The 19,801-nt window shown below is 45.3% G+C and overlaps 5 protein-coding genes across 9 annotated transcripts; 3 read left to right on the forward strand and 2 right to left on the reverse strand.

Annotated features, from left to right (window-relative positions):
* Window positions 1-184: 184 nt before the first annotated feature.
* Window positions 185-7,862, forward strand: LOC125764077 (cyclin-dependent kinase-like 4). Of its 5 annotated transcripts, none has more exons than XM_049427913.1 (7): window positions 185-1,335; window positions 4,699-4,767; window positions 5,894-6,230; window positions 6,315-6,480; window positions 6,571-6,821; window positions 6,900-6,995; window positions 7,059-7,862. In XM_049427913.1, the coding sequence occupies exons 1-7, from the start codon at window positions 1,268-1,270 to the stop codon at window positions 7,311-7,313; spliced, it is 1,242 nt and encodes a 413-aa protein (XP_049283870.1). In that variant the 5' UTR covers window positions 185-1,267; the 3' UTR covers window positions 7,314-7,862. The 5 variants fall into 5 exon arrangements, with proteins under 5 accessions (XP_049283870.1, XP_049283873.1, XP_049283869.1 ...); XM_049427916.1 differs by having other exon boundaries at window positions 186-1,335; window positions 5,924-6,230; XM_049427912.1 differs by lacking the exon at window positions 185-1,335 and having other exon boundaries at window positions 4,613-4,767.
* Window positions 7,863-8,209: 347 nt separating this feature from the next.
* On the reverse strand, window positions 8,210-12,049 carry LOC125764074 (E3 ubiquitin-protein ligase HRD1-like). The gene is made up of 5 exons (XM_049427903.1): window positions 11,495-12,049; window positions 11,167-11,412; window positions 10,719-11,098; window positions 10,182-10,618; window positions 8,210-10,057 (listed from the first exon to the last, which is right to left on the reverse strand). Exons 1-5 carry the CDS (start codon window positions 11,621-11,623, stop codon window positions 9,147-9,149), a joined length of 2,103 nt encoding a protein of 700 aa, XP_049283860.1. The 5' UTR covers window positions 11,624-12,049; the 3' UTR covers window positions 8,210-9,146.
* Window positions 12,050-12,445: 396 nt separating this feature from the next.
* On the forward strand, window positions 12,446-13,298 carry LOC125766526 (thioredoxin domain-containing protein 17-like). The gene is made up of 3 exons (XM_049432554.1): window positions 12,446-12,809; window positions 12,883-12,967; window positions 13,047-13,298. The coding sequence occupies exons 1-3, from the start codon at window positions 12,665-12,667 to the stop codon at window positions 13,198-13,200; spliced, it is 384 nt and encodes a 127-aa protein (XP_049288511.1). The 5' UTR covers window positions 12,446-12,664; the 3' UTR covers window positions 13,201-13,298.
* Window positions 13,279-17,182, reverse strand: LOC125766525 (uncharacterized). The gene is made up of 5 exons (XM_049432553.1): window positions 16,876-17,182; window positions 16,595-16,789; window positions 15,830-16,524; window positions 15,679-15,744; window positions 13,279-15,610 (listed from the first exon to the last, which is right to left on the reverse strand). The coding sequence occupies exons 1-5, from the start codon at window positions 17,005-17,007 to the stop codon at window positions 13,447-13,449; spliced, it is 3,252 nt and encodes a 1,083-aa protein (XP_049288510.1). The 5' UTR covers window positions 17,008-17,182; the 3' UTR covers window positions 13,279-13,446.
* A 362-nt stretch (window positions 17,183-17,544) lies between these two features.
* Window positions 17,545-19,636, forward strand: LOC125763856 (protein max). The gene is made up of 6 exons (XM_049427488.1): window positions 17,545-17,726; window positions 17,879-18,052; window positions 18,215-18,283; window positions 18,371-18,478; window positions 18,570-18,693; window positions 18,945-19,636. The coding sequence occupies exons 2-6, from the start codon at window positions 17,954-17,956 to the stop codon at window positions 19,121-19,123; spliced, it is 579 nt and encodes a 192-aa protein (XP_049283445.1). The 5' UTR covers window positions 17,545-17,726; window positions 17,879-17,953; the 3' UTR covers window positions 19,124-19,636.
* Window positions 19,637-19,801: the final 165 nt, after the last annotated feature.

The following is a 19,801-nucleotide window of genomic DNA, read 5'->3' on the forward strand; positions in this document are numbered from 1 at the left end:
CAGCAACACCGCATCGCATCGATCGCATCGATCTGCATCACGATAATGATGGATTGACAAACGTAAATAATAAAACAAAAAAAAAAGGACACACGCTCCACTAGTGTATGGGACACAGTCTCACACAGGTGTCGCGGACCGGGTCACGAACATTATTTACAGCCTCTGGCCTGTCCGTCAACCGTTGCCCCCTTATTGTCGCACCAAATCATGGTACTGACATCGACGATGAACCACTCCTACATCGCCAGCATGGTGCGGAACTAGCTACCGACCTAAACACGCGCACCAACCCAACCCAACCGACCGAAACGAATTTGTTTTGTTTTTCACCGTTGCCATGGTGGAAGTTCGTTTTTTTTCTTCGTTCCCTGTCTCCCCTGATGGACGGAGAGGTTTTCTTCGGCTTTCGTAAACTCCGGCTCAGAGGATTCCGGTCCGGTGAGCTAGGCGTGTGCTGTACGATTCGAGAGTACGGAACCAGGACATTTAGCCGTTGCAAACGCACTCAAAACCCGCGAATGAGTACGTGAAAAGTCGCTAAAATATTCACACTTGAAAAGGAAAAAAGAAGAACACATTAAAACGACGCTTAACAGCAAACCGAAGTTGTGCAAATGTTGTGGTCATTTTACGATTACGGCCGAAACGCTAGAGGGACTACATACGCGCGGTAGAGTACACGGGTACTTCTTCTGGTGGAAGAAAAAACGGGTTTGTTTGTACTGCTGTACAACTTCTTGGAGTCGCTGTCGCGAGTCGTGAAAATCGAACGAAGCAAATCCGCCGTACCGTAGCGATCGATTTTCGCTCATTGAATTTGTACGGCCCCCCCGAGAGGACGAGAGCCAAGGTGTAGTTTGTGGTTTTTCACGTCCGAAGTACGAGCGCTGTAAGCAGGAACATCCGATTGCTTTCCGATGGAAGAATTAGTTGAGCAGACCCTAGCGTGCAGAAGGACCTAGCAAACGCACCCGATGTGCCAGTAGTGATCGTAATTAGTGCGGAGAGTGTTTTTTACGCATATACGGTGTGTCTTTGTAGCAATTGTCTTTTATCGCTACTAAGCAAATGCATTGGATGGTAATATCTAGTCACTAGACAAACAATATACTCAATCTGGATTAGTATTTTGCCGTGTACTATAGTGCAGTGACGTGTGTGCGACATTGTGTGCTACTCCAAAGACTCGATACTGGAAATCAGACGTAATACGAACACGACCCATCCACAACCCACAACCAACGGTACCAACGTGGCGGTCCGTATGGACAAATGGTTCGGGGAGAAACGGTTGTGGTTGTTTGGTAATCATTTACCGCTACTACCACGCAGGTAACTTTCCTTTCCCCCCTTTTTTGAAAAAGGATCTGTACGCAAAGGGCGCCATTTTTAGTGTCCCGGTCTCATTTCCCAAACGCAAATGATTCTACGCGTAATTTATCATACTCCCCACAATGAACTATTAAAACTAATGGGTCTTTAAGACAAGAGAATACTAATGCTAAGCAATATAGAATGGACAAAAAAGATTCCTGTTCGGTATGCAATAGGAACCACTTAGTCAATTTCTTCATCACAGTTGATTTGTTTGTTGCGCGAAAGTCCTACCAACACGGGTTGCACACGGGCCAACATTTCCGGTAGCTAAGGATAATTGAGGACGAAGGTGTGCAGCAGTGCTTTGAACTCGTGCCGGATATTTCGTCTGAATGTTTTCCACCAAACACAGCAGGCGAATTAGGAGAAATGCGCTCGAGCGAGAGAGAGAGAGAGAGAACGAGAAAGAGAAAATGAAAGGTATCGAAGGGTGGGAGAGATTCCGTTGGCATGTAAAGAGTTATTTATGGGTCCAATTTTCCAAGTTCGTCCTAACAAATGCAAAACCGGTCGATTCGGGTTTGGCACTTATATCGTGTATATCTGTTTGGACGGCGAGAAGCGCATTGAAAGCGAAATCATGAATGGCAATGTAAAACAGCCACCCTTTTCCTCCACCTCCCCCTCGCCCTGTTGCTGGTTCACCTGCCAAACACAACAAACAAAGTTTGTTTTGAATTGTTCTGTGTGCGTGTGTGTTGATTTTGTTTTTCTTCTTCATTTTATTTTTGTATTTGATTTTGCACACACAATATCAGTCAGTCTATTATTGCACACGCGAACGTGCTACACCAATTGGGAATCCGTTATCGATCGGTACACGCCACGCCACTAACGCGGTTGTGCGAACTATTTCCGGCCGGGGAAGGTAGGTGGTGTGATGACTGGTCCACCGGTACTACCGTTCGGGGGTGCCGTAGTACTCGAAGCGGGTGGTGCCAACGTGGTTATGGGATTTTCCGGTACGACACTTCCGTCGGACATGATGTACACGGTGTCCGCAAACACGATCGCTAGATTGTTGATTGTATCCGCCGTAACAGAGGAAGCACCCTCCGGCAACTGGATGTCGATGTTTTTCTGCGGACCCAGATTGGACCGGAGGTTTAACGGAAGACCACCGACAGGACCTGCAGCTGCAAAGGGTGCAACAGCTACCAGCAGCACGGATGCAACGACGATCAGCTTAGCGGCCATCTTTAATTGTGACGCTGTTGGTTTGGATGTTTGAATGGAGAGAAACCTTGAAACCTTGGCTGTGCGACTGTGGGAAACGGTGTGACAATTTATGCCGTGTCCACTGCACCATTTATATCGCAAATGTTTGTTAGAGTCAAGCAGGATATAATAGCCTTATCTTTCACCTGCCGGACATTACTAATCGCTGACGAAATAGGCATCACATACTGGCAGGTTAAACATGATGTATTGGAACACGGGAAGAACAATGTTTGCTCAATTTTGGACATCTTTTTTTTTTGGCGGGGCTTTTTTTTATTGGAACGTAATAAGAAAACCCCCTAAGAAACTTTGTGACTAACTGGATTACTAAGTCGACAATGAGGTTTTGGGAAATGACTCATTAGTATAGCTCTAACTAGAAGCGAGATTTTCAAAGTTTAAAGCAAAACAATTCATCGTACCTTGCGATCGGAAGTAACAATTTCGTCTTGTTAGTTTATTGATTATTTTTAAGTTCCTTTTTTCACTGCCAGGTCTGGTCATCCAGACGGTTGAAAATGATTCTCATGTATGCAGCCCATTGCTCACCGCGAACCACCCATGTTAGGCAATTGATTGATGAGTGTCATCGAGCATTAATGACCTAGATTAGTGGAACAGAAATAGCTATCTGGCAGAAAACATTCCAACCGATACATTGCATCGTTTCCACATTTCAATGTCAGTCAGACATCTGAAAGATGCCGATCGAGTTGGGACTGTGTTTCGGCGTACAGATAGAAGCCATCGTACCGGTTATAATTGCAGATGGTTTGATATGACCTTTCTATCGAAAACTATTGGGAATTTTAATCGATCATTTGTTGTATGACTCGGAAGTATAAGATTTGGAAATACCGTTTGTGCTAGACGCCCACCTCTCGAATTAATTCTCTTCAAGTTATCGTATGAAATCAATAAAGAGATCTAGTAATCTAGGCGACCAGGTGATCTTGGGGTAGTGATCTTGAAGCTGGTAGAAGTGTAGTTAGGCATTTAGCACTGTAAAATATCTGTAATTGCTACATTACCAGTTGCTGGTTTAGTTTTTTACCACCTGGTTTGAGTTTAGGAAAGTCACAGATCAGTCGAGTTTGGTACTAGAGAAGACTCAATTGGCCCTACTGTTAGGATTTGATGTGTATGAGCACTATTAAGAAAATCAAAACAGTTTAGAAACTTCGTTGTGCCTCAGGGTAAACGTTCTAAAACAAAAGACAAAAACACATTTGCTTGAAGAAAGCACCCACTAACGCCGCTATGACCTACTACAAAGCACATTTCACACAAAACCCTAAGCGAGGGAAGCAGAAACATTCAGTATATCATACTCACAAGGAACAGTTTGCCTGTAACGATTGTTTTAGCTTTTGACCTTAAAAACGATTACTTAAACATGGCGTGTAAAAGTTTTCTCTAACCGCTGGAATCGATCCGAAACTTGCCTCCGAAAGGTCAAACCCTAACCGGGGTGAGATGCTTGCAACAATCCTACTGGCCCACTGTAGCGCCAACATTATCGACGACGGTAGCGACATAAGACGTTGTTGTAGTACCATCACGCCAACGTCGCGTACAAAACCGTACCGGCTCTGGGCGCGATAATTATTACCGATAAAAATCACTCGCACCCCTTCCCGGGTGTAGTAATTCTAACCTTCTTTTCTTTCCTCTACCACGACACACTACAGTACGATTGGCATTTTGAAAAGTTCTAGCCTAACATTATCTTTAATGGATTGGGAATAGTTAAAGTTGGGCGAATGAATAAATAAGGAAGTACCGTTAGGAACAGTCGGGGAGTTTGTTGAGTAGCATTGGGACATATGCTTACAAGAACTTGAGCTGTTGAATGTTGTGCTCCAATTTTCCTATCCTTTTCAGCAGATGTATCAAATTAGAAGAATAATATTCAGATGAGACAAGAATTATAATTGAAGACACATCTTGAATGTGACGACTAGGTACTACTTCTTCTACTACTACTATAAAACTACTAAACGAACAAACTTCAATGTCTTCAATTCTATCAATTACCGGTCGATCGAATTTCGTGCCCTACTCATTCCCTTCTCTTTCGATCACCTTCTTCGACAGCAATCTACCCTTCAGATGGACATCCGGCGAGTCAAAAGCGGAAGGAGTTATCAAAGCCATACAGGAGAGGTAAGACAAATGTCACGTTTACGTCTGGCTTTCGTCCTGGTCGACAGAAGCCGAGTAAGTAGGGTAGGGCTGGAAAGGAAAAGGGTTGTTTCCTGGTTGTAACGAAAACTGCTCCATGACGACATAACCACAACACACGAGCCAGACTGGACCGCGTTTTACGCTAACGTGAGGGAGAGGTAGTATTATACTACCACACATTGTAACCGCAGAACATTTCCACAAAGACCGCACCGTACCGAACCGATCACCAGGGGTAAATTGGTGGTTGTCCGTAGCAGAAAGGTAACCTAGTATTGATTTTAGTTTGCTAGTCCAATCTTTCCCAATGCGCTAGCGCTTACCGTACAGTTCTTTAGTGGGCACTAAAATTCGTTCTTTCTGACCACCGTGATGATAAGCTTCAACATGTATGTACACTTACCTGAGGAGAAAAAGTCCTTGCAGTTGTAGGTAGTCGAGTATTTGAGAGCGCCATCGCGCGCGCGTGTGTTTGTGTAATACGTTTTACTTGCTCCCTGACATTGAAGGGGGCCAACGGCCTGGTGTGGGCCTTGCTTCCATCAAGGCTAGTGCCAAACATTTGGCGTTCAAATCGAAGGACTCACGTGAAGGATTCGTGTCCGAACCTTTAACCACTAGCCGTAGTAGTAGGATCATGGCTACAGCAGCAGCAGCAGCAGGACAGTGCAAGAAACATGCGTTCGTTCTCACTCTTTCCGAATGGAATCTTCCTGAAGTAATCATGGTCCATCGTGTGAAAGACTTGCTGGGTGTACAAAGAGAATTCTGCTCGTTTCCATCCCACAAAGAACTAAAAGCGTAGGGCAGGGAGAGAAAAGAAAAGCAGAGAGAAAGTTTAACTGGTCAGGCGATTTTTCCATTTAGCGATTCGAATCCTTTGCTGGACCACCGGATGGTTTGGGTCTGGCAGTGAGCGTCGCAGTTCACGTTGGAGAATGTTCCAGGGAACATTCGCTATCGTTCGGTCGCGCACGATCTTATACGGTGTTCCCGAGCAAGAGTCCTGCTGCTGCACCGTGTCCCATCATCCCGACGATTGGCCGGGACCGTTGCCAGCCAGTGTCCAACCGTACCCACTTACCGACACCCTCGCTTACGGCAGCATGTTCGTCCTGTCGACACTTTTTTCCAGATCACGCGGCAGCAGTAGAATGGATCGGTACGAAAAGCTCAGCCGGCTGGGCGAGGGTTCGTACGGGGTGGTGTACAAGTGTCGCGACCGGGAGACGGGTTCGCTCGTTGCGGTCAAGCGCTTCGTCGAGTCCGAGGACGATCCAGCCATACGGAAGATTGCGCTGCGAGAGATACGCCTGCTGAAGAATCTGAAGCACCCGAACCTTGTCTGCCTGCTGGAGGTATTCCGGCGGAAGCGCCGCCTGCATTTGGTGTTTGAGTTTTGCGAGCACACGGTGCTGCATGAGCTCGAGCGACATCCGGAGGTACGTTGGAGGCCTGCAATTGATAGTGTGTGTTTATTCAAATTTTGAAAAATGTGTTTTTCTTTCGTTACTGTTCCCTATCAGGGTTGCCCCGATAACCTTACAAAGCAGATTACGTACCAAACGATCCAGGGCGTTGCCTACTGTCACAAGCAGGGTTGTCTTCATCGGGACATCAAACCGGAAAATATTCTACTTACCGCTCAGGGACAGGTGAAGCTGTGTGATTTTGGTTTTGCTCGAATGCTTAGTAAGTAATGCATCTTAGTAGACGCTGTTTGCTATTGACTACTCTCTCGTGTTGCTTTACGCTCCTGGTTTTTTGTATGTGTGTGTGCAGGTCCCGGTGAAAATTATACAGACTACGTAGCAACGCGATGGTACCGAGCGCCGGAACTGCTGGTCGGAGACACACAGTACGGTACACCGGTGGACGTGTGGGCTATCGGGTGTGTGTTTGCGGAGTTGGTACGCGGTGATGCCCTCTGGCCCGGCCGTAGTGATGTCGATCAGCTGTACCTAATCAGACGCACGCTCGGCGATCTTCTACCTCGGCATCTGGCCATTTTCAATCAAAATGAATTCTTTAAGGTAAGCAAAACAGGGGCGTAGAAATTGGAATATAGCTGACCACCAGGTGTTTCTGGTTCTTTCCCGCCAACCATTCAGGGTATAACGCTTCCCGTGCCACCAACACTGGAAACACTCGAAGCCAAGATGCCTTCACGTACCTTAGCAAACCCGTTGATGATGGATTTCCTGAAGGTAAAGCATGTACTTTTGCTCCCTCAATTTCCGATATCTAACGTTACGGTTTACCGTTTGCAGAAATGTTTGGACAAAGATCCAGCCAAACGCTGGTCCTGTGAGCGGTTGGCAACGCATCAGTACTTCGAGGACTATATCACCAAACAGAAGGAGATCGAACAGACGATTACGCTCGAACAGAAGCAAAGCGGTAACCGGGAGCTTAAGCCGAAAACATCAAACACCTCGCTACCACAGCTACCCGGAACGCAAGAGTCACGTGTACCACAGAAGAACCTTTTCCTACGGTCCGATCATCACTTGCCAACCATATAATAGGAACGGCTGTGTAGGAACGCAGGCCAGTTGGCCGTTCCGTTCTCGGGCGTGGTCATTCCGATTGTGTCGAAGCACAGGGTGTAGCAGACGCCATTTGTTTGCTCAGCTGCACTTGTGCCTCTGTACACGATCGTAGATGATCCCGCATGATGGGAAAGCAGCACTAGCAACAGCAAGATATGTTGGTTGTCGGTTATACATGTCGTTCCGTTACGCCTCTGTTACAGCCCCATTTGCTTTAGTTCAACGCGCAACATCTTGACAGGACTGAACGATATTTAATTGCAATGATATTAAGTAAAAAGTATCTTCAATATATTAATGAAACCATAAACCATCGATAGATTGTAATGAGTTGTGTTAGAGGGTACGCTTGATTAAAGGCGTTTTATTGCCGGTGAATATTATTTCGAACAATCCTGACCAAATAATGAAAGAAATGGAATGTAAAAGATATCAGAAAAATCCATCCCAAAACCTTCCAAATAAGCATATTCGTACGGGTTTTGTTTGATTTTTATGTTGCTTTGCCTTTATTATTTTAGATTCCACAGTACAATATGATAGCATTATTTACATTACGCTCATGTATAAGAGACTTCCAGACACTATCTCTCATCCCCGCGAGTGGTTCTATGCTCGAACCATCCAATCCGTGTTTGATGTCCAGTTTTGCTTATACAAAAGCCATTCTAAACTCTCCGATATCCGTTCCGCGCTACAGTTCCAACGAACGAGTGAAGCGCCATCCTTGACGATCCTGTGAGGGATCCCGCGTTTCATCACCATATTACACATCGCCTATCTAACAGTTGTTGCTTTTACAAACAGAAACTCAAAGCTGATTGTTTGTTTGTCAAGTGATTCGATTTTATACACCTTTTCTTTGCCCTTTCTCTACCGTTTGCTTAATCACTTTTCGTGTGTTTTACTACACAAACACACTCTCGCACATCCACGTGTACGCACCGGTTGCGAGATGTATTGTTTTTTTTCTTTGTATTTCTACATTCATATATTATATTCTGTTTCTAAATGTTTTCTCCAGCAGTGCACATGCACCTCAACTCACCTTGCAGTTTAGTGTGCTGCATTTGCAAATGGTGGGGAGAGATTTTTAAAAAAATGTTACACATCCCTCAAACACCTTTGTGACTTTTCGCGCATTTTTATTTGGTCTTTGACGAGGGGCCAAAACAGTATAGGGAAAAACAGGAATGCAATTAGGTTGCCCTCTGCTGTTGTTATTGCTGTTCGTCTGCACTGCAGCGAACAGAAACAGTAAAAAAAAAACACATAACAAATGCAGTTTTTTGTTACATAAAACAAGCACACATTCTAATATAACAAGCGAAAGCAAGAGAAAAGACAATCGTTTAACAAGCGAAACAAGATTGCAGCTATGCTTTCTGGAGGACTATAAACGAGTGATTTATTATTTAAACAAAAATCCAAGATATGCAAGATTTTTCATTCCAGGCTCCAGGCCAGGAAGGGGGGGAGTTATGTATGCCCGCAAAGAAAATAGCGGACTGAGCCAAATGTGTGTATGCTTTTCGGTAGTAAAGCAAAACGAAACAGTTGCCTAAAGCATGATTAGCACGAGACTGCTCATGTTCCTATCGTTATGGTTTGACGTACATTGGCGACATTATGGTCCTTGTAATCGCTTGTCTCGTTTTACCTTGCCGGGAGTGTTTTTCGCGCTCTGTTCCATCATTTTGGCATTGGAAGACGTTCCTGCCAGCGATCGAACATCTCCAACGCGGGCAGAAAACGAAACAAAGAGCAATTCCACTTTACACAACTCACCTCTTCATCTGGCCTCCCTTACTGTTGCTGTTCCTGCGCACTGTTTATCGTATCCGGTGTGCTCGCAGTGGCAAACTTTTCCAAACGCCGACGGCGCAACTCGCTCATCGCAGCACTTTCGGGTCGTTTTAATGCGCCCCCACCGTTTAGCTCCGTCACTCTCGACGGACCGGCTGCATCCTGCATCTGATCGGGTGTGATAAGCAAAACTTTGCTATCGTTCGGTAATGGTTCCTTTTTCAGCTTTACCGATGTGTCGTCTTCATCGCTGCTGAGCGGTCCGAGATCTTCTAGCTTCGGTTGAGACAATCCCGAACTACTGCCAGCTGGCCGCCCGGTGGGCGGTACGCTGTTGTTACTTACTCTATTGTTATCACTATCACTAACCTTACTGCTGCTAGGTTTATTACTGCTGCTGCTGCTGCTGCTGCTTTCGGGGACAACATTTGCTGTCACTGGTGGTGACGTTGGATTACTGGTGCTACCACCACTTACAGCCATTGCTGCATCCGAGGTTGCAGATGTGGTGATTGTTGCCGGTGTTTTCGTAGCAGTAGCAATGTTACTAGCAGCAGTATTAATAGAATTGGCCATCGATAGATTTGGTTGCGCCGTTTGCGATTGCTGCTGCAAATGGGCTACGGCTTCCGGTGGCAGACGGGCCGTTATGGCTGCGTACTGATTCATGAGCGCAACGGATGCATCGAGCAGGGTGCGTATGTTCTGCAGATGCTTAATGCGTTCCTCGATATGGCGCCTTTCATTGCCTTCCATCGCGCGTACCTCCTCGTCAGACAGTGTGTCCAGCGATGGTGGCACCGGTGGCAAGGGCATCGTATATGAGGGCATACCAACAAATGGGAATGGTGGCAACATCATGGGACCAGGAGGAAACAATGGTAATGCACCCGTTCCTGCCGTCGTAAGACCTGAAAGAGAATATACAGAAAAATCGTTATAAATGTAACAACCCAGTATAATCGTCTCTAAGAAACATTAATACATATTTCAATGTATTGCTAAAACATTGGAACCCTGACAAAATCCACTTACCATTCGCTAATGTAGCCCCGGTAGTCACAGCACCAGTAGTGGCTCCAATGCCACCAGCACCTCCACTACCAGCAACCATCGTCGGACGGCTAGTGTCGGTACCGCCAGCAACGCCGGCACCATTATTAGTGTCGTTTCCATTGTTGTTCGGCAACGGGGTGGCAGGAGCAGTGGCAGCTGTAATCGGTGTTCGCAAAATGTTTAACCGGCAGGTCGGACACGTCTGCTGCCGTTGGAACCAGGAACGCAGACAAGCTGTATGGAATATGTGACCACACGGGAGCTTCTTCGAGTTGCTCACCATGTCCTCGCGACAGATGATGCAAATGTTGTCCGACATTTGCAGCTCCTCGGGTGTCGCGTCCGGATAGAGCGTATTCATGTTGCGGATGGCGCGCCGCGAAAGAATTACGTCGTTCAAAGCTTTCTTGAAGTTTCTATACAGCGCCGCGTATGGTAGGAGGAGATGACCAGAAGAAGGCATAAATTGATAAGATAAGTTTTGGACCGCCGTAGCGTGAACACCGCTTTACTTACCGCATGGTGTAGTACATCGGACGGAAGGCAAACATCGGTAGGGTGAATATTTTGACCATCAAAATAACAAACACCACGTACAGTACGACACGCGTGAAGCCAATGATCAGTTCGGTGTACAGTAGGAATACCGCCTTGTTTTCCCACGGTGTGTCTGAACGCAGTTCGGCTGCGTGGAAGATGTATTTTATGGCCGTGTTAATGACCATCGTCATTAGGATGGCGTACTCGAAACCAAACACAAGCTGCACGGTAACGCCTTTCGCGATAGTGGACTGGTACGCGTACGATATTAGCTCGTAATCGAACAATCCCAAACATAGCAACAGTCCCGCCACTCGGACGTGAAATAACCAACCGATCACGGGGCTGCGTTCCATCTAGGGACGAAATAGGAAAGCTTATATTAAAAAAGGCACCACCTCTCTAAATGTGCACATTTGCTCACATAATCGACACGATCTTCTGCCAGCCAGTGAAAGGATTTTAGAAAAAGTAACACCGTAAACAGTGCCACAAACTTTGGATTGAAATCATCTCGAAAGACGGTAAACGCGAGGCAGGTTTCCGTCAGCGCGTACCAGAACCGCTCCATTAGGTGTTCGAATTCGGCCGCCCGTAGCGTGCCGAGGAAGATTTTTTTCATCAATTTACCTAACATCAGCACAAGCACGAGCGACTGAATGTATATGACCTTTGGAAAAGAGAAAATACGTGTACATAAAACAATGCAATGGTACATGCAGTACGAGCGTACGAGAAAGGATACCACTTACGGCCATGCTCGGGTTGGATTTCGTGATGTACACCACCGATGGGTAGAACTGCTTCTTCTGATAGTAAGCATTGCCAATCACCAGCCCGGTCAGGAGCATGCTGATTACGGACAGCCCTAGGGTACGCATCTTGACGCAGTTTTCAGCCAGCTGGCTGATTGTTTCGAAGAATATGTTAATCTTGTATGCCGGACCCCCGGTGGAACACGGTGCGCGAAACTTTCGACTACCACGACGTGTGCGTTGCGCCCTCACCCTCGGTACACCTGTGAAACGATCGTCCTCGAAAATTGTGCACCTTTTCGCCCAGTGCACTGTTCATTCGCTGTTGTACGGTGGATTCTTCCGGCGCCGGGGTTTGATCCCATCAAACTAGTCCGACCAGTGCGTGGCACACACGTAAAGATGTTTGCTCTACGGGGTGGATGATGAGCGGACTGCGGGAAAAGCCTTATTTCTTATATTCTTTACTACAGTTTTAAAGTACACGTAAACACCACTATTTTCCCGAGAGCTGTCATAAATGCAACATCGGTGATTGCAACATATGTCAAAACTTTCGCCAAGGTATCTTTTGCAGGGTGCGTACGTTTCAAGGTAGCGCACAGTGGGTGATTCTTCTATTTTGCCCCTGTTGCGTTTTTCCAGGTTTATTTTTTTTTAAATCCTTTCAAATCGCAGGATCAAAGGTGATCAGGTACATCAGCTTACATTTCTGGTCATGGCTTTATTCAATGTTATCTGCGAACGATGCATAAATCCATTGTGATAGTTTTATGGAAGGTGTTTGATCAATGCGATCAATGCTACTTTACCTCACAATATTGAAACCAATGCGATATTAAATCAATTGTTTTACCTTCTCTTTTAATTTATAAAAACAATGTTTTCATATTTTTTAAACATCATGCTACATTATGCTTATTTCAACCGCTGATTCCATTTTGGCTGGCACTGTAGCCTGTCCAAGTACACATCCAAAACAATGCAATTTTGTCACTGACGACCGGCTTAAAATTAAAGAGAACAGATAGGTTATCTTAGCACTTCCTTCTATCTTCCAATTGAAGCTACAAGCAGCCAATCGGTATTACATACTCAAGCAGCTATCAGTGAAGACCAAAACGGGTATCATCTAGAGGCGCACAGCCGAAGAAACCGAAAATTATAATGGTGCATAAACATTCCGTCGCTGGCTACGATGCATTCGTTGCATTTATGAAAGACTTCAACGGAAACGGAGACGCGATCAATATTCTTTTCACCGGTGCAAAGCTCGATAACGGTGAGAGCTGGTGTAGCGACTGTGTGGAAGGTAAGTAGTTGGCGCCTAATTTTTCATCGACATTCAGTGGCTTAGATAATGTTAATCACGTACCTCCCAACAGCGGCACCATTCATCGAAACTGCAGTCAACACGAAAGCACCAGAGAATTCGCATTTCATTTACGTCGATGTAGGCGATCGACCAACGTAAGTAGCACGTGTCACTGTGGATGTCTTTCTTTTTCTTTTCCATTATATTTACGATTCTTCATACATACGACCGTAGATGGAAAGATATGAACAACCCCTTTCGCAAGGACACCAATACTCATCTTTCGGTTATACCGACGATGATACGATGGAAAAATCCTCAACGGCTGGAAGGTGAACAATGCGCCAAGGCTGACCTGTTAGAGCTATTTTTTTCGGAAGATGACTAACTGCACAGTTTCGTACGATGATTTTGATGAATTTCGGTACATGTACATCCTTACATTATATTATCTACAATAAAAACGTTTTCTTTTAGGTCCTGCAAGTTTTTTTGTTGTCATGTTTGTCAATTTTTCTACATGTTACCACATAATTTTAAAATCTCTTAGGAAAGCAAAGGGGGTGCGTAAACGCAGCGCTGGCACTTGTTGAACGGTATTCTAAAACACGGTTACGGTGTGAAATTTCCATGCCTAACGAACATTTGCCGCCCGTGTATGGGGTGATCGTTCGGGACTGTTCTCAAAACCGGGTGCAGCGCTGATTGCGAAGCGGGATAGTGGTGTGGCTTTCAGTGGCGTTTGAAATCGCTCACCGTGCGGCATACGATTGTCTCGCCCCGGTGTCGCAGCCAGGATACGTCTAGGCGAGTTCCGTAACAATTGCTTACGGATGTGTGGTGTCGTTAGTCTAGGCGAGGCTATCGCCTTTCCGCTGTTCACGTCCTTTACGTTCGGCGAGAGACATACGACATTCACATTTGTCGCTGCTAGATGTTCCTGCACATTCTCCTGCAGCCGGCGCACAATTCGCGGAGAGTTGAGCAGGACCTTGGAGGAAACTCCTACGGCCGACGTTACACTGCCCGCAGGACCCTTTGTTGCATGCCGGAGCTTTTCACGTCGATTAATTCCTCCGCCGTGTGTCGACTTCGTGAAGGCACGTTTTCGCGGTGTCGATTTCCTGGGACTGCGGTGTACGTTTGTGTGTTGTGCAGAAGCAGATCGTAGCTTCTGCACTTGTGGAATGTGAACAGCCGATTCACGACCATTGACCATTGTATCGAATGTCGATCGGAACATTCCACTCTGGCGCCGTTTTGCGATCGGTGTTCGATTCGTCGCTCCTGCTGCGGATTGCAACTCTAGGCTAGCGTTCGATACGAGTCCATCGAAAAGTTTGGCTTTAGCCATAACCATGCCTGCATTTTGGCTCCGAATTCGGGCGATTGATGCACGACCGCTCTGAGCCTCTTGTAGCGGTGTAAAGTGAGACTTAAGCAAGCTGGCTGAATTTGCCTGCCGTAGCGCGCTGCTCGGTGTGCGCGGTGGAAGTTTGGGCGTCCGGGCGGGAGTTTTTATGCGTGGTGGAACTACCGGTGGAAGCATGGGCGTCTTCGCACTCTGGATGTTCACATCAACTCGCGATACTAACGGTGTGGGAGTGCAGAAGGTTGCAGGCTGTTGCTGTTTTGAAGCCGATCTTAACGATGCACGGCGGGAATGTTGATCCGGCGTTTTGAAATAATCTTCCATCAGCACCTTACACGGCGTCAGAAACTCGGCAGTTGAATCCATTACACTCGATGCGTTATCATCGGTGACGTTATGCGTCTCAAAGTAGCTTTCCGCATTAACCCATTGTTCTTCCTTTTCTTCATCCGTGAAGTTGCCACCGCTTGAACGGGGGGGTGGTTTTGCGGATTGCTTTTCCGCCGCCAACTCCATTGTTTCTGGTTCCGGACAGGGTGTGGTCATCGTTGTATCCGGAGCTTTTAACCCGCTCTGTACCGTGTTCGGACGACCGCGCTTCAACACACCGGACTTGGGATAGAAGGAAAGATCCACCGTACCAGTCGTGACGGTAGCCGGTAAATCTCGTGCCCCATTACCAACGTGCCACGACTGATTGCGCGAGAGACGAACAGCCTCTCGGCTACGCCTACGAATAGTACCAATCTTTCTTGCACTCGGCGATCGGATCACCTTGTGTTCACCGCTCTGGCGAATCTTCAACTCGCGACTGAGCCTCTTTGCCAACTGATCCGTTGTGGCGCATGTTGCCTCGATCGGTTCCGTATGTTCCAGCGTCTGTCGATACTTGTCTTCGACATTATCCAACAGCACGTCGTCTCGTCCAACCAGTGCGGTGAACTCTTTCGACAGCTTAGACTCAATGTCCGACATTCGTTTTTTAATCGCTTCATACTCGCTACGCCGGATCTTAAGGAAATCATCGCGATTGGTTTCATCTTCATCCTCTTCTTTCGACTCTGTTAATTCATCATTCATTTTATCTGCCGTGGCACACAACCTCTCAGCACTGAAGAGGCAGGGCATCGAGACGACTGGCGACATGCGACCCCCGGCAAGCAAAAGCGATTTGCCTGCCGGATCCGCATCAAACTCATCCTCAGCCTTTGCTCCCGCATCGAGCATGTCTGTGCTGTTTTCCGTTTCCTGCACTTTGTGGCGATTTTGTTTTTTCCGTCCCCATGGTGCACCGACCACACTCCAACGTCGTTCCATTGGTTTGCCTTCGGTAATTGATGGTATTGAACCGGTCGGTAGCAGACGTTGTACCACTTTGCTGGGTTTTTTACTTCCTCCAAGGCTTAGGCGACTTTTCTTCGGTTCCCTAGAATGTATTACATTCACAGTAAACGAAGGTTCACAGTAAATAAATACCGATAGTTTGAAACTCACTTTATAACGAGCGGCGTGCAAGGTAGAAGATCATGGTTATCCGGCAATAGGGATGTTACTTCTTTCCTGTAACAACAACAAAAAAATCGAAATTGTATTGGGTAAACATCGCAGAATAAACGCTACCAACATGGGCAATGTTTATACCTACTTTTTTTTGGCACTGAAAGCAATTCCATCCGTCACTTTCCTTTTCTTTGCTGATTTGCTTAAACAAGGCGTACCGATCACCATTGTCGGATCGTTTTCACCCCTTTCATCTGTTCTGTCCAAATTCTCCGATGATCCAATGGCACTGACCATTTTCTTGAAACCGTTGAACATGCGCGTAAGTGATCCGCTGCGACGCTTTTTCTTCTTTTTGTCCGTCACATTCGTTAATGCCATGCTTATATTGCTTCCAGTATCTTCCTTCAGCTGGCTAAGGATTACCTCTGGGACGAGACCAATCTGTTGAGAATTTTCAATCAGCAACAGCAAAACCTTGACGTGACTGTTAAACCTTTGCTGAACCGATTCGGTGATTGGCATAATGCTAGGTGTTAATATGATGGCCAAATTTTCCGCCGTCATCCTATTTTTTTCGGCATGCATGGAGACCGTGTGTAAGAACTGCACGAAGTATGCAAGGGTGTTGAGCGTCAACGGTGGCAATAGCAAACAGGTCATCATCAGCTTGTGCACCTTATCATCGTTGCCACCGAGCAAACATCGGATGAGTGCTTCCTGTACGTTTCCGGATGGTAAAAGTGCCTCGGGCAGATCGCGGAAGAATGTCTTTATAATGTTGGCAACGTCAATTACGTGGTGCGATTTGCCCAACGGAATGCCCGACTCCAAACTCGCCTGAAACATATATCATGGTTACTTCAAGATAAGGTACGTCATGGCATCGAGCACCAGACTTGCCGTTTACCTTTATCTGTTGTTGGCGTTTGGTGGAACCAGCTTTCCGAAACAGTCCTTCCGTGTCTACATTTTCGAGTATAAACTGACATGCGTTTGATACGAACAGGGGAATTTGTACTATTCCGCCGTTCGCTAGCAGCACATCGGTGAGCTCTAGTGCATGTAAGGGTGTTTTGAAGATGCGTTTACACTTGGGTTTTTCCTTTAACAAAAGAAATCCACAATTAAATTACAACATTGTGCATACGGCGAAGGTTTCCCGCACGGTAAATCTATACCCACACTTACATTTGATGCTTTCGAGTTTTTCTCCTTCCGATATTTGATACCACTTTTGCGTAACTCTTCCTGCAACACTGCGTATAGTTCATCTTTGTTATCCAGATCGTTTATTAACACTCGCGATGATGGAATTGCCATTTTACTATGATTTAACTTTCCTCTAGCAGCAGCATAGCATCATTGACGCGATATGTTTTGAAGCGGGGATTTTATTCGTTGCTTTTGAATTAGCTTTGTGTTGCTATGACGTTTGGAAACTGTCAAATGTCAAACAATTCCAAGGGCAGGGCTACTGCAGAGCATACTGAATGTTATGAAAAACGGCGTAGTAAAAATAAATTTCAAGAGTATTTTTAAAACAAATTTATTCCATTCCAATTGTTTTATTTTGTCATATAAACCTCCATTAGCAACATATAACATGATCATGAAAGAAACATTAACAACAACATCAAGAAACAACATTACAAACATTTTACATTTATGTTGATAGCTCAATGACTGTCTGTAAATAGTTACAATTTTTACCAAAAATCTTCCCGTAATATTCTTGATGAATTAGTAGTGATTATGAATATTTCTTGATGAAATAATGGCGATAACGGATTCTACATAATTTGAGTTTCGAAGAAAGATAAAACCCCTGCATAAGAAACCGTCTTGTTTGACATTTTCCGAAAAGTGTAGAAATAAACATCGTGTTTTGAAGGAATTTGCAGACCCTTTTTGCTGTGTCCTTTCTACCTCCGTGTGCGGCAATAGTAAAGGATCATTTACATACACGCGGATTTCACACGGCGGAAAAGGTGACTGGCGGTGTTCATTGACCGTAAATTAGCAATTTATGCAACAGTGAGGTAAGTGTAAACAAACGCAAGGGTTGCCCGTATGTTGTGCCTCATCGCAATGCCGTCTACCGTGTTTTGCATGCGTTGTGATGAAGGGAAAAGAGGGAAAACAGACATCAGTCACGACGCAGTATGTAATAAGCCTTATGTTTTTGGATTAGTTTTGCGATCCCCGGACCGATCGAATCGCTCAGACGCCCGCCTTGAGAAGCATCGTAGAAAGTAACAGCCCGTGGATGCGCTTGCACGAGGATAACCAAGGACGGAAGCTAAGCACCAGCGAGTGGTACGACAATATGAGTGACGATGATCGGGACATTGACATAGAGAGCGATGTGAGTAGTGGCACGGCATATGCTGCACGTATATTTCACGTACACAGGGTTTGGGCCTATTTGCTTCAATCATTTCTAAAAAGAAGCTACAGTGTAACATTGGTATGCGGCAGTGAATAATCGTATGTTTCTCTTTGTTATTGCGGACGTTGGCGAGAACAGGATGGCGATGATTCGGATAATACAAAATCTCAGTCCCGTTCCGGCGCTGGCAGTCAATTTTACTCTCAGGTAAACGAAAACGAGCAAGATTTTTACCTGTTTCAATAGATAAACCACGAACGTACGAATTTGACAATTCTCTGTTTGTACTTACAGGCCGAAAAACGCGCTCATCATAATGCCCTTGAACGGAAACGGCGTGATCACATCAAGGACAGTTTCACTGCGCTGCGAGACTCCGTACCATCGCTGCAGGGCGAAAAGGTGTGATCAATTGTTTATGCTTTTATCTTATATCCTAAACGCCATACGAAACGTTTTAACACGCTGTTGGGCGCATCTCATTTTTTTGCAGGCCAGCCGTGCGCAGATACTGAAAAAAGCGGCCGAGTACATCCAGTTCATGCGACGAAAGAACAACTCACACCAGCACGATATCGACGATCTCCGGAGACAAAACAATAAGCTCGAAACGGAAAGTAAGTTGCACCAATTTGTAAAGCACAAGAAAGCGCCATTACCCTATCGGGTTGTGTGTTGCGCTGGTTTAGCAATTAATATTAATGTCCCGAACGTTGGCTCGAACGGTTCATACATATTGACACATTCGACCGGAGACGTTTATGTTTTCCTACCAACCTTACCAACAGAACGCGCAATGGTGGCAGATACACGTGTGCTAGTACTAATGTAAAATTTATAATCCATATTTGTTTTCCCACTAAAACAGTTCGCGACTTGGAACTAGCGCGGGCTTCCGGCAAGTACGGTGATGGAGCTGATCTGGGCGGTGGGTTCCAGGATGGATCACGCGGTTCTGACAGTTCCGATATTGACGAGGTACCTAAAAATAACAACATCGGGCTAGCAAGAAGAAACAAAAAGATGAAAACGAATGCCAACTATTAAGAGTGGATGGATTGCGCCATCGTTCGAAGTGTTTTAGTGTAACTTTCTTATGTTTGCCTCTTATTTCTAGCTATCCAAACACGTTACATTGCGTGTGGTGTAGCTTATAGCATTTTTATAAGGCGCATATTATTTTAGGGTCCCGAAACAATAATTTTTTTCCGTATATTCTTGTGTTCTTTCATCTTTGAAATAGAATTTTCACAATTGTTTAAAGTGTCAATGAAGAAATCAGACATCAGATACATATGGACCAACTATCCCATATTCAAATGTTACAGCTAATTGGCCAATTTTAACAGCAAAGGGAAAAGAACGTTTTAAGCATATTTGTGAAGTAAACTGAAAGAATTGTACAAATTGATTGTTCTATGTTTAGCATTAAGTTTTTTTTTCTTTTCATTTTTTTGAGTTCCAACATTACATAAAATTCATGTACGCAAACTGTCTTTGCTGTTCATTGCATGGGATCGAAAGAAGACAAATAAACCAATATTTAACATTTCAATTAAATCTAGTGGTGTATAACTAATGTTTTTGTTTAGGGAAGCTGTTATCTTGCCATCTTGTAAACATGTCCATATTATTAACACACTAAGCATACAATCTGGTAACAAAACGACGTCCTTCATCGTATTAACATATAAAGTGGTACAAGACAGTCGCCCTAGAACTATT

Source organism: Anopheles funestus, chromosome 2RL (genome assembly GCF_943734845.2).
Source record: "Anopheles funestus chromosome 2RL, idAnoFuneDA-416_04, whole genome shotgun sequence".
Lineage (NCBI taxonomy): Eukaryota > Metazoa > Arthropoda > Insecta > Diptera > Culicidae > Anopheles > Anopheles funestus.

What these genes read in the sequence shown, in the direction of transcription:
- LOC125764074 (XM_049427903.1), bottom strand. Translation starts at nt 11,623, where the DNA reads ATGCGTACCCTAGGGCTGTCCGTAATCAGCATGCTCCTGACCGGGCTG. An exon ending in CAGAAGATCGTGTCGATTAT is followed by an intron (nt 11,099 to 11,166) that starts GTGAGCAAATGT and finishes TTTCGTCCCTAG; the next exon opens with ATGGAACGCAGCCCCGTGAT. An exon ending in CCGATGTACTACACCATGCG is followed by an intron (nt 10,619 to 10,718) that starts GTAAGTAAAGCG and finishes GGCGCTGTATAG; the next exon opens with AAACTTCAAGAAAGCTTTGA.
- LOC125763856 (XM_049427488.1), top strand. Translation starts at nt 17,954, where the DNA reads ATGCGCTTGCACGAGGATAACCAAGGACGGAAGCTAAGCACCAGCGAG. An exon ending in GCAGTCAATTTTACTCTCAG is followed by an intron (nt 18,284 to 18,370) that starts GTAAACGAAAAC and finishes TTGTACTTACAG; the next exon opens with GCCGAAAAACGCGCTCATCA. An exon ending in CAATAAGCTCGAAACGGAAA is followed by an intron (nt 18,694 to 18,944) that starts GTAAGTTGCACC and finishes CCACTAAAACAG; the next exon opens with TTCGCGACTTGGAACTAGCG.
- LOC125764077 (XM_049427911.1), top strand. Translation starts at nt 5,727, where the DNA reads ATGTTCCAGGGAACATTCGCTATCGTTCGGTCGCGCACGATCTTATAC. An exon ending in TGGTTTTGCTCGAATGCTTA is followed by an intron (nt 6,481 to 6,570) that starts GTAAGTAATGCA and finishes GTGTGTGTGCAG; the next exon opens with GTCCCGGTGAAAATTATACA. An exon ending in ATCAAAATGAATTCTTTAAG is followed by an intron (nt 6,822 to 6,899) that starts GTAAGCAAAACA and finishes CCAACCATTCAG; the next exon opens with GGTATAACGCTTCCCGTGCC.
- LOC125766525 (XM_049432553.1), bottom strand. Translation starts at nt 17,007, where the DNA reads ATGGCAATTCCATCATCGCGAGTGTTAATAAACGATCTGGATAACAAA. An exon ending in AAAACTCGAAAGCATCAAAT is followed by an intron (nt 16,790 to 16,875) that starts GTAAGTGTGGGT and finishes CTTTTGTTAAAG; the next exon opens with GAAAAACCCAAGTGTAAACG. An exon ending in GCTTTCAGTGCCAAAAAAAA is followed by an intron (nt 15,745 to 15,829) that starts GTAGGTATAAAC and finishes TTGTTGTTACAG; the next exon opens with GAAAGAAGTAACATCCCTAT.
- LOC125766526 (XM_049432554.1), top strand. Translation starts at nt 12,665, where the DNA reads ATGGTGCATAAACATTCCGTCGCTGGCTACGATGCATTCGTTGCATTT. An exon ending in GTGTAGCGACTGTGTGGAAG is followed by an intron (nt 12,810 to 12,882) that starts GTAAGTAGTTGG and finishes ACCTCCCAACAG; the next exon opens with CGGCACCATTCATCGAAACT. An exon ending in GATGTAGGCGATCGACCAAC is followed by an intron (nt 12,968 to 13,046) that starts GTAAGTAGCACG and finishes ATACGACCGTAG; the next exon opens with ATGGAAAGATATGAACAACC.